The sequence below is a fragment of the Gorilla gorilla genome, chromosome 2 (genome assembly GCF_029281585.2).
Source record: "Gorilla gorilla gorilla isolate KB3781 chromosome 2, NHGRI_mGorGor1-v2.1_pri, whole genome shotgun sequence".
NCBI lineage: Eukaryota > Metazoa > Chordata > Mammalia > Primates > Hominidae > Gorilla > Gorilla gorilla.
Window position 1 is genome coordinate 195,914,375 of NC_086017.1, and position 13,534 is coordinate 195,927,908.

The window sequence follows — 13,534 nt, forward strand, 5'->3', positions numbered from 1 at the left end:
CTGAGTTCATCTTTTTAAAAAAAAAAAAAGTTAAAAAAAATTTACTGGTTGCAAACTCCAAAAGGCAGGGAATCAACTTCCCTTCTGGGCTGGCTGCAAGTAAGTTCACTTTCTTAAAGGAGGAGCTTTCTCCTCTCACCTCAAGGACTGCTATTTATTTGTCTGCGCTACTCTTTCGACGTTTCCATTCTCTTGGCCCTCAAGATGTGAATCACCCATTTTTCATTTTTTCCGTGGAGGGGGAAGACGGTGTATCTCTGGCCCTTTAAATATGGGCGTGGTGGAGAGGCGCGGACCGCCCAGGAGGGGGAGCAGTGCGAGGAGGAAAGCGGAAGCGCTGCCCGCAGTGGTAGGTAGTGCGCGTGCGTGAGGCTAGAGCAGTGGGTGCGGTCACGTGGGCCGGCGGTCCAGGGCTGGAATGGCAGCAAGCTCAGGTAACGAGTTTCCAGAGAGCGGGCCCGTGGAAGGAGACAGGATTGAGGGGCCGTATTCAGGGTAGGAGGAGAGCGCGCGACAGGGCTCTGAGCCTCGGCGTCTCCTCCCCGCGCGACAGCGGCGCGACCTCGGGGAGCGAACAGAGCAGCCCCTGACGGGCTAACAGGACCCGAGCCACGGGCCGGGCGGGGTTGATTCTCGAGTGGAGGGGCGTGTCGTACGTTGGCCCGGAACTGGGTCGGGCAATTTCCACTTACTGGTTCCAAATGAATGTGAAAATTCAAATGGGCTTAAGTAAAAAGGGATTTATTGGCTCCAAACCTGGAAGGGGCTGGGGTATCACTAAATCCAGTGACCCGGGTGATGTATTTGTGTATCTCTCCCTTTCTGCAAAGGGCCAGTAACCCCTCAGTTCCCTATCTACTTTGCGACTATAATTGCAAGCCTCATTCTGTCCTGTTACAGTCGTGCGGCAATTAGGCTGAGGGACTGGGGCGCCCGCTCCCCCGACTGTGAGCCTAGACGGCGGGTGTCATGCTCCTCCCCACTCCCGGGCGGAACAGGTGTGTGTGTAGCCGGTCTGTCGGGCCTGGGAAACAGGTGTGGACCCCTTTAGCCTCCGGGGACTGATATCAGGGTGCCTGAGCCTGAGGCTTAGATGGGGTGTCCACCTCTTAGGATCGGTGCGCACCCTGTGAGGCTGGTTCCAGTTTGTCTCCACGTGCAAGTTGTGCACCAGAGTGAGGGCAGCAGGGTGAAAGGTGGGCCTCTGAAGTTCGAGGCTACTCCTGTGCCTTGGCCAGTTCTTTGTGCTTGGCATCTGGGGAAGGAGGGAAACAGCTGCTCAGAGTGTCTGGGTGTACAAAATGGGGGTGCTTTACAGGAGGATAGGGTGGGAGGAGGTAGGATCGGTGAGAAGTTCCATGGCCGTGGGTTATCAGGAATAGCTAGCTGGGGAGCCTTCTTTAAATAAGCAGGCCCCCTCCACTTCTTAGATTCTTGTTAGAATGAATAGGAAGGCTTCTGGCCTCTGCACCATCCACCCTCTACCATACTCTACTTTCCCCTACTGAAAAACCCAAAACCCGAGCAAAACAAGCATGGATGTTAGCTTGTGGTGCTAAACCTTATTCCAAATGTCTGCATTTGGGAGACAATTACATGTTAATTGTCTGTGTATGTCTATGTCTGCCTGTGTGGGTTTGAGGTATATCTAATATAAATGTGGATGGAGAATCTGCATATGTTTGTGTAAGACATGGGTTTGCTCATGGTTCAATTTAAGCACAGAATAGGTATTGAATCCTCTGGCAATAGCTGGCCTGTTCCATAGAATATGCAATAAAGATAAATGGAAAAAAAATTCGTTGAACTGCTGGGCTTTATATGGTCAAAGAGGCATATGTGAGAAAATTCTTTCCAGAGCTCTAACAGAGTAATATGTTGATTTTTTCTTTATATTTAATATATTTGCTTCGTATCTGGACCATTGTCAGCAGATGGATGTTTTCTGTCTTCCAGAATATTGGGACATGTTGGTGATTCTTAGCTGTATCTCACTATTCCATTGACATTTCAAGCAGTGTGACACAAAATGTCAGTTATGTATGTGAATGAGAAGTAAGATCTTTTGAACTTAATGAAGTATGTTTAACTTTGGATCTATTGATAGCTTTCATAGAGTTTAGATAGTATGTTCTCTTGATCCACAGCTGTAGGTGTCATCGGTACCTAGTGGTAAGATCAAACTGTTGTATTCTTAACTGAATCTTGAATGAATATTTGACTTATCTTCACTCTGTATGACATTATTAAATGTGTTCTGTGTTTTAGCAAGGAAATATAGCTTTGCGTTGGATTTTTCACTGTTATGAATTTCTTAGGTTTACTGTAATAGCAATTATACTTTTTTAGTCAAAGATATTTCTGTTGCAAGTGACAGAAAATTCAAATGGGCTTAAGCTAAAGGGATTTATTGGCTCCAAACCTGGAAGGGGCTGGGGTATCACTAAATCCAGTGACTCCAGTGATGGAGTACTTGTGTCTCTCTCCCTTTCTGCAAAGGACCAGTAACCCCCAGTTCCCTATCTCCTCTGCAACTGTAATTGCGAGCCTCATTCTTCCTGTTACAGTCATGGGACAGTTAGGGGATATGTTCTAAGAAATGTGTGGTTAGGCAAATTTTGTCATTGTGCATGTATCATAGTGTACTTACACAAACCTAGATGGTGTAGTCTGCTACACACCTAGACTATGTGGGATGGCCTGTTGCTGCTAGGCTATAAAGCAGCACAGCATGTTACTGTACTGAATATTGTAGGTGGTTGTAACACAATAAGGTGGTTGTAACACAATGGCCAAATATTTGTATATCTAAACATAGAAAAGGTACAGTAAAAATACAGTTTAAAAGATTGAAAAATGTGAACCTGTATGGGGCACTTACCATGGATGGAGTTTGCAGGACTGGAAGTTGCTGTGGGTGAGGCAGTGAGTGAGTAGTGAGTGAGTGTGAAGGCCTAGGATATTATTGTACACTACTGTAGACTTTTTGAACACTGTACACTTAGGCTACACTGAATTTATTAAAAATTTTTTCTTTCTCCAATAATAAATTAACCTTAGCTTACTGTAATGTAACTTTTATGCTATAAACTTTTTAATTTAAAAAAGTTTTTAACTTCTTTGTGATAAAACTTAGCTTAAAATACAAGCACATTGTACAATTAGCTGTACAAAAATATTTTCTTTATATCCTTATTCTGTTAGCTTTTTTCTATTTAAAAAAATTTTAATCTTTAAAAACTAAGACGCAAACACACACATTACTCTAGGCCTACACAGAGTCAGGAAGGTCCCACTGGAATGTCTTTAGAGGCAGTAACACATAGGGAACTGTCATCTCTTATGATAACAGTGCCTTCTGGAATACCTCCTGAAGGACCTGCCTGAAACTGTTTTACAGCTAATTTTTAAATTTTTAAATAAGTAGATGAGTACACTCTAAAGATAAAAAGTATAGGATAGCAAATACATAAACTGGCACATAGTTTATTATCAAGTATTATGTACTGCACATAATTGTATGTGCTTAGCTTTTATACTACTGGCAGTGCGGTAGGTCTGTTTACATCAGCATCACCACAGACAGGAGAGTAATGCATTGCATTACAACAGCTGTGATATCACTGGGCTACAGGCATTTTTCAGCTCCGTTATGTGTAATCTTAGGGGACCATGGTTGTATATGTGGGCTGTCGTTGACCCAAAACGTCTTTTTGGGGCACATGACTGTATATAAATGCATAAAAGATGTGACTGCAGATGACTCCTGTGTTATGCCATCCAAGATGAAGCACCCCAGAAAAAAGAGAAATTCCAGAAGTACCTTGATTGGCCACATAGGACCCAAGAATGTGATGTGCCTACTCTTCTGCTCCCCTAGCTAGGCAGATAGGGTACTTGATTGGCAGCACCACCAAAATCACATGGTTGGAATGGAGGAGAAGCAGTTGCCCTCCAGGAAAGATGGCAATGGTGCTGGGGTGTTTTAACCTTTGTTTTTTCCGTTGCAGTTCAGCAAGACGCTTCCAGTTACTTCCTGCATAGCATTGGGAGATATACCTAATGCTAGATGATGAGTTAGTGGGTGCAGTGCACCAGCATGGCACATGTATACATATGTAACTAACCTGTACAATGTGCACATGTACCCTAAAACTTAAAGTATTAAAAAAAAAAAAAAAAGACTCCAGTATAGTCATGATATTGCCCTTATGGCAACATTTGCATATTTGGGATAGTCCCTTACCACTCCTAGGCCTAGGCCTTGATTGCCTACTACCAATTATATTTTTCCTAGTTCTTGTTTATAGTATACTGTTATTTTTGTGTTTGTATTCTTGTGTCAAGCTATCTCAAAGCCTTGTAGAACAAGGCAAAGGATATAAATAAATAAAATATCTCACATGACAAAAAAAAAAAGGAATAAATCTCTTATGATTCTATATCCTTCTTGACACCTAACCAAGAGAAATTGAGATGACAGTTAATTGCAAATTAATAAAGAAGGCCATCATCTACTCAGCCTTTACCTAAGTGGAATCCTGTCTTTTGCGCATTTAACTTACAAGAATTTACCTGCATCAGTCAGTTATGTGAAGAAGAAAAGGGAATATATTTCAGTGTACACAAGGCCCTTGTGCTTTTTAGGAGGAGTTCTTTGGAGCTGAAGTGGGTCTGAGAAGAGAGATTCTCATGATAGTGGAGACAGTATTATAGAAGCTGGAAGTGATCATTTTTCTCTGTTATTTATTTCACTTATTACCTCACACACATATTGATATAAAACTGATCAATAAAGTTAGAATTTCTACATTATCTAGATATTTGTAGACTTTGTTCATATTATTGTTTTGTATATTGTGATAGGGGATTAGATTTTTCTTTTCTAGGCTGGTGCTGATTGTCTGACAATTCATAGCAGTAACTTAGCACTCACTGTATACAGGAAGGTCTTAGGCACTGTTCCTTCCCCTTACTTTTCTTTTTAACATTTTTTAGTCTGTATATACTTATGATCACTCTCCTCATTTAGACATTCATCAACAGAACAGAAAGAGAAACAGAGGGTTGGGCTTTTTCGTCGTGGCAGTTCTGGCACTGTGAGCTACAATTACCTAAATGCGCCTTCTTGGAAAGAAATTCCAGGGTCAAGTAAAGCAGCCCATCCCAGTGTATAGTAATGTTTCTCTAAATAGGGTCTGTATCTAAATGAATAAGGTGAAAATTGAGTACCCTCAAAGTACCCCAAGAGGGAGTCATATCAGAGACTGACAAGCGGTGGGTCTCTCAGGAAGCCCCATACGGCCAGATCTTGTTTTTCCATGTTGGAACTGCATGGCGTTTGTTATTTTGAGCACAGGTGACGTGAACTGCTTGGGTGTGAGGCATGTGAGAACTGAGACATAGAACAGCAGCTGACCATCTCCTATTCTGTGCTCACTGTGAAGCAAGAAGTTATTGAGTGGAGGTATGCAGAATCATGAATCATGAGTCATAGAATCATCTATATGAATCATTTCTCTTTCTCTCCTTCCCATCGCTGAAGATAATAGGTGAAATCCTGCAAATTGAATGGAAGTATGGTACATTTCCACTGTATTCATCTTGGCCTCTAAGCTGAATTAACGTAAAAGAACATAAAACATCTGAGATTGTGGGATTTGCATCATGTTATAAATGAGCTAAATGATTTAAAAATATCTCTCCTAGATGCAAAGAATGGAACTTGCACAGATGGAGGCGTTTTGGAGTAGTGTAACTAACCATATTTTATATTACGTGACCAGAACTGCTATTTGAGATTCTGGAAGCCAGTGATGCAGTCTTGCTTGGGTATTTACCTAGGGAGGGAGGGAGGGAGGGAGGGAGGGAGGGATGGGTGGATGGGTAGATGGGTGGGTTGATCAGCTGCTGTGTCATATCGGCACGGGGAATAGAATGGTGAACAAGGCAGATCTGGTCTTTGCTCTCTCATGGAACCTGCATTCCAACTGGGGGCAAGGAATGGTGGTTTAGACAATGAGGAAATGATTACAATGTGGTAAGTGTAGTAAAAGAGGAGAACGATGTTATGGGTGCATACTAACAGGGAACATAGCCTAGTTGAGCAGGGCAAAAAAAGGCCTTCCTAAGGAAGCAAAGTTTTAGCCGATAGTTGATAAATATGACCTGCAGTGGTTGACAAGCTTGACTACATATAAGTAGTATTCAATTATAACTTGGCTTCTTATGGTATAGATTCCTATATGCTGTGAGTCAATATCCTCTGGAGCTTAACAATTAGAAGTAATAACACTGATAGATTTAATTTGCAACACAGATGTTATTCCTGTCTCCTAGTTCCTATGTTAATCAAACATTTTTCGAATGTCTACCTAGCTGTGCAAGCCAGTAAGCCCAGTGATGTGGAATATTCAAAGGAGCATGGCCCCATTTTTATTATATAGCTGGGGAGAAAAGATAGTCACATGGTAAATTAACTAATGAATCAGCATGAGGAAAGAGCCAAGCCACTGTTTTAAAAGAAGACATGTTTTCTGAATTCAGAGGATGGTTAGGGAAGGAAGAGGTCATAGGCAGATCCAGTTTGAACGGTGCCCAGAAGGAAGAAAGGAAGTTAGATAAATGTAGAGAAAAAGGAAAGGAAAGGGAAGGTGAATCAGCTTGAGCAGACATGAAGGGAAAGTGGAAGCTATTCATGAAGGACTCTTAGTGCAAAAATAATAAATTCAATTGTAAGGGAAGGAGGCAGAAGGATCAGCTCGTGTGATATCTGGAGTCACAGGCTTAGAATTTGGGATTTTATCCTGGAGGCATTGGGAATCTGTTAAAAATAAGTCCACTTGTGCTGGGCGTGGTGGCTTACACCTGTAATCCCAGCACTTTGGGAGGCTGAGGCGGTCAGATGGCTTGAGCCCAGGAGTTTGAGACCAGCCTGGCCAACATCATCTCTATGAAAAATTCAAAAAATTAGCTGGGCATGGTGGTGTGCGCCTGTAGACCCAGCTACTTGGGAGGCTGAAGTAGGAGGATTGCTTGAGCCTGGGAGGCAGAGGTTGTAATGAGCCGAGCTTATGCCACTGCACTCCAGCCTGGGTGACAGAGGGGGAACCTGTCTCAAAAAAAAAAAAAAAAAAAAAAAAGTCCATTTGCCAGAAGGTAATAGAAAAGTAATAGAAGTTAACCCACCACTGCATTTTATTTTTCCCTTTACAAAGCAAACCACAAAACAAAACAAAGAAATGGAGAGAAATGCTTGGATTGGGAAGGCCAAAAATAAAATTTGCATGTAATGTTGTACTATATCATGACTTTGTGATTGTTTTCTAGCATTATATAGTAAATAAAAACTTGATTCTGTTTCATTGTAATGTGAAAAAGTATCTCATATGACACTTTTAGGAGGAAAAGAATGTCAGGATTAAACAGGATCATGGAGCTTAAGAACAGTTAGGAATAAATGTTTCCCAAGGTGAAAAGTGGTGAAAAGCCAGGCATGGTGGCACAGGCTGGTAGTTGCAGCTACTTGGGAGACGTGAAGTAGGAGGATCGCTTGAGGCCAGGAGTTTAAGCCTAACCTGGGTGACATAGCAAGATCCCATCTCTTAAAAAAAACTGGTGCAAGTTTAACTTGGCCTAATATAGGTCACACATTCTAGAGTTCTTATTCAGTTAGCCAGTGTCATAATTAAGTCATTGCTGTTTATATGGCGCATATCTTTTTTTTTAATGGTCCTTGAATCTATTAATTGGTTGGGAATAACAATTAAGAGGAAATAACAGAATTATCAAGATGTCAGATAATCTTATGTCTGAACTATTAAAATACTCGTTTATCAGCACTCAGAAGAGGACAGCATACTGGGTAATTATGATTCCATGACATGTATTTCCTATCAGATTAATCTGATTTCATTCTAAGAGAGACTAAGAAATCATGAAGCCTGTTTTGTTATGTGCAAGTACTCTCTGGTATGGTATCCTCTTAAGAACTACAAAAACACTAGCTCACATGATGGTTGGGTGAAGAACTAGTTGTAGAATTGCATCCCAGCAGGAATTTATGAGTGGTTCATTATCAACCTTTTACTGGGATAACATTTAAGGGATAGCTGAAGCAGGATCGGTATCAAGAATGAAATATTAAGTATCATATAGTAAGCATTTCATCACTGGTGCATATATTGGAATGAAGGGCCTGCTTAATAAACACATGGGCAACACCAACCCACAAGGAAAGGGTTAATATTTCAGAATGTTGGATATGTGACCAGAAACAAATTAACTTATATTTATTAGTACAGTTGACCCTTGAACAATGCAGGGGTTCAAGGCACTGCCCCCTCAACCAGTGGAAAATCCAAGTACAACTTGTGACTCCCCAAAAACTTTACTACTACTACCTACTGTTGAGCAGAAGCCTTACTGATAACATTAACAGTTGTTTAACACATATTTTGTGTGTTATTTGTATTTAGTTACAATAAAGTAAGCTAGAGAAAAGAAGATATTAAGATTCTAAGGAAGAGGAAATATACTTGCTTTTCATTACGTGTAAGTGGATCATTATAAAGGCCTTCATCCTTGTCTGAACGTTGAGTAGGCTGAGGAGGAGGAGGAGGGGTTGGTCTCACTGTCTTGGGTGGAAGAGGCAGAAGAAAACCCACTTGTAAGTGGACCCTTGAAGTTCAAACCTGTGATGTTCAAGGATCAACTGTCTATTCATTTCCTATTGTTGCCGTAAATTACCGTAAAGTTAGTAGTATAAAACAATGCAGATTTATTTTACAGTTCAGTACTTCACAAGTCTCACCCCAGTCTCACTAAAATTAAAAGGTCAAGACAAGACTTCAGTCCTTCTGGAGGCTCTCGGAGACCATCTGTTTCCTTGTCTTTCGCAGCTTCTAGAGGCTGCCTGCATCCTTGGCTCCTGAGCCCTGTTCTCCGTGTTCAACGCCTGTGACATGGTGTCACATCTCTTTCTCTGGCGTTCTCTTCTGCCTATCTCTTCCCCTTTCAAGGACCTTTGTGATTACATTGGACCCACCCAAATCATCCGGAATAACCTTCCTGTCAAGGTCTTAATTTAACCTGCAAAATCCGTTTTGCCATATCCAGTAACATATTCATAGTTTCTGGGGATTAGGACTGGCATTGTTGGATACCCTCACACTGCCTACCACCAGTAGATTCCCAGCTCAGGTACTTTCTGAAAAATTCACAGAAGCTGCTCATGTGAACTCTCCTTTTAAAAAAAATTGAGCATGGTGACCTTTTGATTCACCAGGTCTATTTGAGTTGGAAAAACTTACTGACTAAAATGAAGACAGGAATAATTGCTGGTAAGTGACAAAAGAGGAACTTGGGAAGGGGACATAGTTGGCTTCACTAGTAAAGCGTAGACTAATGTTGATGTTAAAAAAAACCTAAAACATGATTTTAGAATGAGTTAGTAACAATAAGACACTTCTGTTAATTAAAGTTTTTATTAAGTGTCTCTGTTGCTTTGGTGGGGGCTGTACTAGTCTTAGACAAAACCCCCACCATTCAGCTCATGAAGAACTGCTGTGATATCCAGGATATCGTTATGATATGCTTAGCACTGGCTAGACCTTTACAAAAATACTGGATTTTGTTTTAGAATCTTTAACTTTAGAAAAATTTGAAAATTTTGAGGTTTTAAATGTAATAGCTAATATCTGTTGAAAATTATGTCCAGACATTATTCTCAATGCTTTATAGTCATATCATTTGTTCCTCACAGGAGCCCTGCAAAGTAGGTAGTTGCATTTATAAGAGCCAGGACTCTCAATTTTAAGTGCTAAAAGAAAGGGGGAAGTTGGGAGAGTATATGTTGGCTTATGTAGCCAGACTGCCAGAAGGCTATGGGCAGAGCTAACTTCATAGAAGACTAGAATCTGAGGCTTGAATAATGTCAGAACTTTATTCTCTACTTTGTTTTTTTTTTTTTAGAGACGGAGTCTTGCTCTGTTGCCCAGGCTGGAGTGCAGTGGCGCGAACTTGGCTCATCGCATCCTCCACCTCCCGGGTTCAAGCAATTCTCCTGCTTCAGCCTCCTGAGTAGCTGGGACTATAGGCACACGCCACCATGCTTGGCTAATTTTTTTTTTGTATTTTAGTAGAGACGAGGTTTCACCGTGTTGCTGCCCAGGCTGGTCTTGAACTCCTGAGCTCAGGAAATCCACCCGCCTCGGCCTCCCAAAGTGCTAGGATTACAGGTGTGAGCCACTGTGCCCGGCCTCTACTTCGTGTTTTTAGATAGGTTTCATGCTTGCTAGAGAATCTGTACCTAGAACCTAAGTTCTATCAATAGAGGTTCATCTCCAGTGACAGATGCTTAGTGTTTAGTTAGGTGTGTGTTAAGTGAATGATTTCTTTTCTGCAGAAGCGAGCTGGGTGGGGAGTGTGGGATCTGCTCAGCCACATTATTCATTGTATAGAGAACAATGGAAATACCTCTTCCTCATCAGTTCCATTTTACTGAATCCTGGTGAAAGACTCTGGCTATCACATAATCCCTTTTACTAAGGGATTTTTGACCATTAGCCTCTACAAGAACACATGGTTTGAAGGAGCCCTTCCCAGAACAAGAGACGCTGTTCTGAGCAAACAACACAAATGTCCACAATATTCCATTTTAATTATATAGAAATAGAGAGGTTCAGAAAAGGTAAACAAATTAACCAAGGTCACAGATAGGAACTCATAAAGTCCAGATTCAGACTTGATTTATTTATTTTATTTTTTGGGGGATCAGGGGTGGGGAGAAATGATTATTTCCTGGTCATTTCTAAGAAATGTGGCCACAACAGCAGACCTAATAATAGACTCTTTGGCTTGTGTTCTGTCCACTTTGCCAGCACATTACATCGGTAAAAGGAGCTCAGTGAAATGAAGGTCAGAAATGGGGCAGGGTAGCTTGGCGGGATGATGTCTTCAGGGAGTGCCTGATCACCTGACACTTCTTCAGTGTGATATTGGGGTTCACAGATGCTGAATTGTTACATGGTCTTGGAACCTCTTAATAACTCCAGATACGAGATAAAAAGAGCTGGAAAAAATTGTTTTCCTTTCTGAGTTATTTTGGAAAGACATATAAAATATGAAACATTTTAGATTATTAAATCAGTTAAATATTATTTTCCTGTATGGTCTTTCCCACTATTTTTGAAAAATGTATAAGAATAAAAATTAATAACTATCTTTAGGAACCACTGAACGTGAATTAGATTGTGCGTGTTTGTAAATAGTTGTTAAATAATTGCAACCATTTTTGCTTAGTGGTACAAATAGGAGTTGAAAGACTTTATTAAAAAGTAATTTGTCATGAGCTAAGGTCTTTGAAGAAATGCGTATAAACATTAGTATTGCTACTGCATTTGGGTTATTGCAAAAGGAGCCCTATATTTAGAACCTGATGTTGGAAAGATACTTTAAAATGTTGCCAGGCAAAGAGTGGCCTCAGTTATGTGTTGTAGGAATGTGTTTGATAGTGTGTGTTTTATTAGGACACAACGCTATAAATGGAAAACCCATTTTCTGTAGCATGTGAAAGAAATTAGTCTGTATTTGGTAATACACCAAATAGTGTAATAGCTAGAAAAGTTGGTTTCAGCTCTTGAAAAGTCAGTTTCATAAGTCCATGATTTATACAAAGTAACTATTCATTTCTTTTAATATGATAAAAATGAAACATCAAAGGAAGTGAAATTAATTATAGGTACTAAAATAATGAGCTTCATTAGATAAAATTGTCAGTGAATTTTTAGCATGTTGTTTAAAAACAACTAATCTCAGTTCACTTTTTAAAAAATTAGTTATTTCAAGCCAGGCATGATGGCACATGCCTGTAGTCCCAGCTACTCAGGAGGCTGAGGCTGGAGGATGGCTTGAGCCCAAGAGTTGGAGGCCACGTTGACAATATAGTGAGACTCCATTTCTTAAAAGAAATTAAGTGGCTCAGTAATTACAAGTCTTTTTTTTCTGCCTTCACTAACATGCACAATCCGTCTTTACTAACATACACAATCTAATTTACTAAGAGAAGCTCACTGCAGAGCAAGGGTTGGTGGTAGTGGTGTTTATACACGCTAAAGGCAGTATGTAGTTTGAAAGAGCTTTGCACTGAGAGTTTTGCCAGTTGTTTGGTACTGTGAAAAACATCTAGTTTAGAAAACAAAATGATCTTTATTATTATTATTATTAGGGCATTGTTTCTGTTTTCATATTTTTGCTTTATCCTAAACAGGTAAAGCTAATTGGACTTTTTAAAGTTGGGTCACTTGTGGCCTAATTGAAACACAAAGTAAAATCATTTAAAAGCAGACTTAATTATTAAACTTACAGTAATGTTTTCAGTATCTTTTAGCTTTCTAAAAATGACAGTTTTGCAAGTAAACCAAATTATCTGTGATTTTTGATATAAGTGTGATCTATCATTTAGAGCTGTGAAATAATAGAAAGCTGTATAAGTTTCTAGTTTTCTTTAGTATTTCATTTTTCTCTGAAAATGTCCATGTTTCTCTGTGACTGGCTCTGTTTCTAGAAATCTCTGGTAGGCTATGGAGTTATTTTATCTTGGGGTCATTGTTGTTTCCTTTAATAGATCCGAACCCTTAGGTTTGCTCATGTTGTATTAAATAGCTAGTTGTTCATCCTCAGTGTTTCTGCTAAGCTCCCAGAGACGTCTGTGGCCCTGTGCAGAGGCCAACAACAAAACTGGTTTATATGCTTATTTCCAGGGGAACTGGAGCACTACCCTAGGGTTTGGAATGTAAAGAAGGCATTAATTGCAGCTTTTGGCACTGGTTTACCCTTACGCTGTTAGGTAAATAAATCTAGTTGGTACCAGGTCTAGTGGCTGAGCCTATTAAGTTACCACTATCACCAGTTTCATGACTTTGGGTGGCGGGCCACTTCCAAAATCCTTGAGCCCAGGTTAGCTGTTCCTCCTTTATGCTCTCATTGAAACCCTCTCCTGATAACATACCCTGTACCCCACTGTTAATTTCAGTTTGCCTGCATCGGATGTTTAGGTGAAATCTGACCAAGTAAGTCTTTGGAATGTCCAATTGACAAGGAGGAAATCTAAATGATACTGTTTTGTTTTGTTTTTGTTTTTTTCTTTTTTTGAAAAGAGATAATCATTCAGGTCTTTGTGAGCTAAGGCCAAACAAACAAAAAACACTTGCTTTGATGGACTGAATACTGTTATTAGAAGTAAATATGGAAAATGAACCAGACCATGAAAATGTGGAACAGAGCCTCTGTGCCAAGACGAGCGAAGAAGAGCTGAATAAGTCTTTCAATCTAGAAGCTTCACTTTCAAAATTCTCTTACATAGATCTGGACAAGGAACTGGAGTTCAAAAATGATCTGGTAAAAATTTCAATTTCTGTCAAGTGATAATGTTTAACCAGTGTAGATTAGAGTATGTTTTGTGACCCAGAGACTCTAAGTCTGTCATTTTTGCATGGGTTAATAGGAGTCTGTGTATAATTTTTTTTTTTTTTTG

At 40.2% G+C, this 13,534-nt stretch overlaps 1 protein-coding gene across 2 annotated transcripts in view; it reads left to right on the forward strand.

Annotated features, from left to right (window-relative positions):
- The first annotated feature begins 298 nt into the window (after window positions 1-298).
- Window positions 299-13,534, forward strand: part of VPS8 (VPS8 subunit of CORVET complex) — a 239,072-nt gene continuing 225,836 nt past the window's right edge. The window contains exons 1-2 of one of the 2 annotated variants that reach the window (XM_063704436.1): window positions 299-349; window positions 13,158-13,398. In XM_063704436.1, coding sequence (XP_063560506.1) covers window positions 13,246-13,398 — 153 coding nt within the window. In that variant the 5' untranslated portion in view covers window positions 299-349; window positions 13,158-13,245. Of the gene's footprint in view, window positions 435-13,157; window positions 13,399-13,534 lie in introns of both variants that reach the window. The other variant, XM_004038141.4, reaches the window with a different exon arrangement.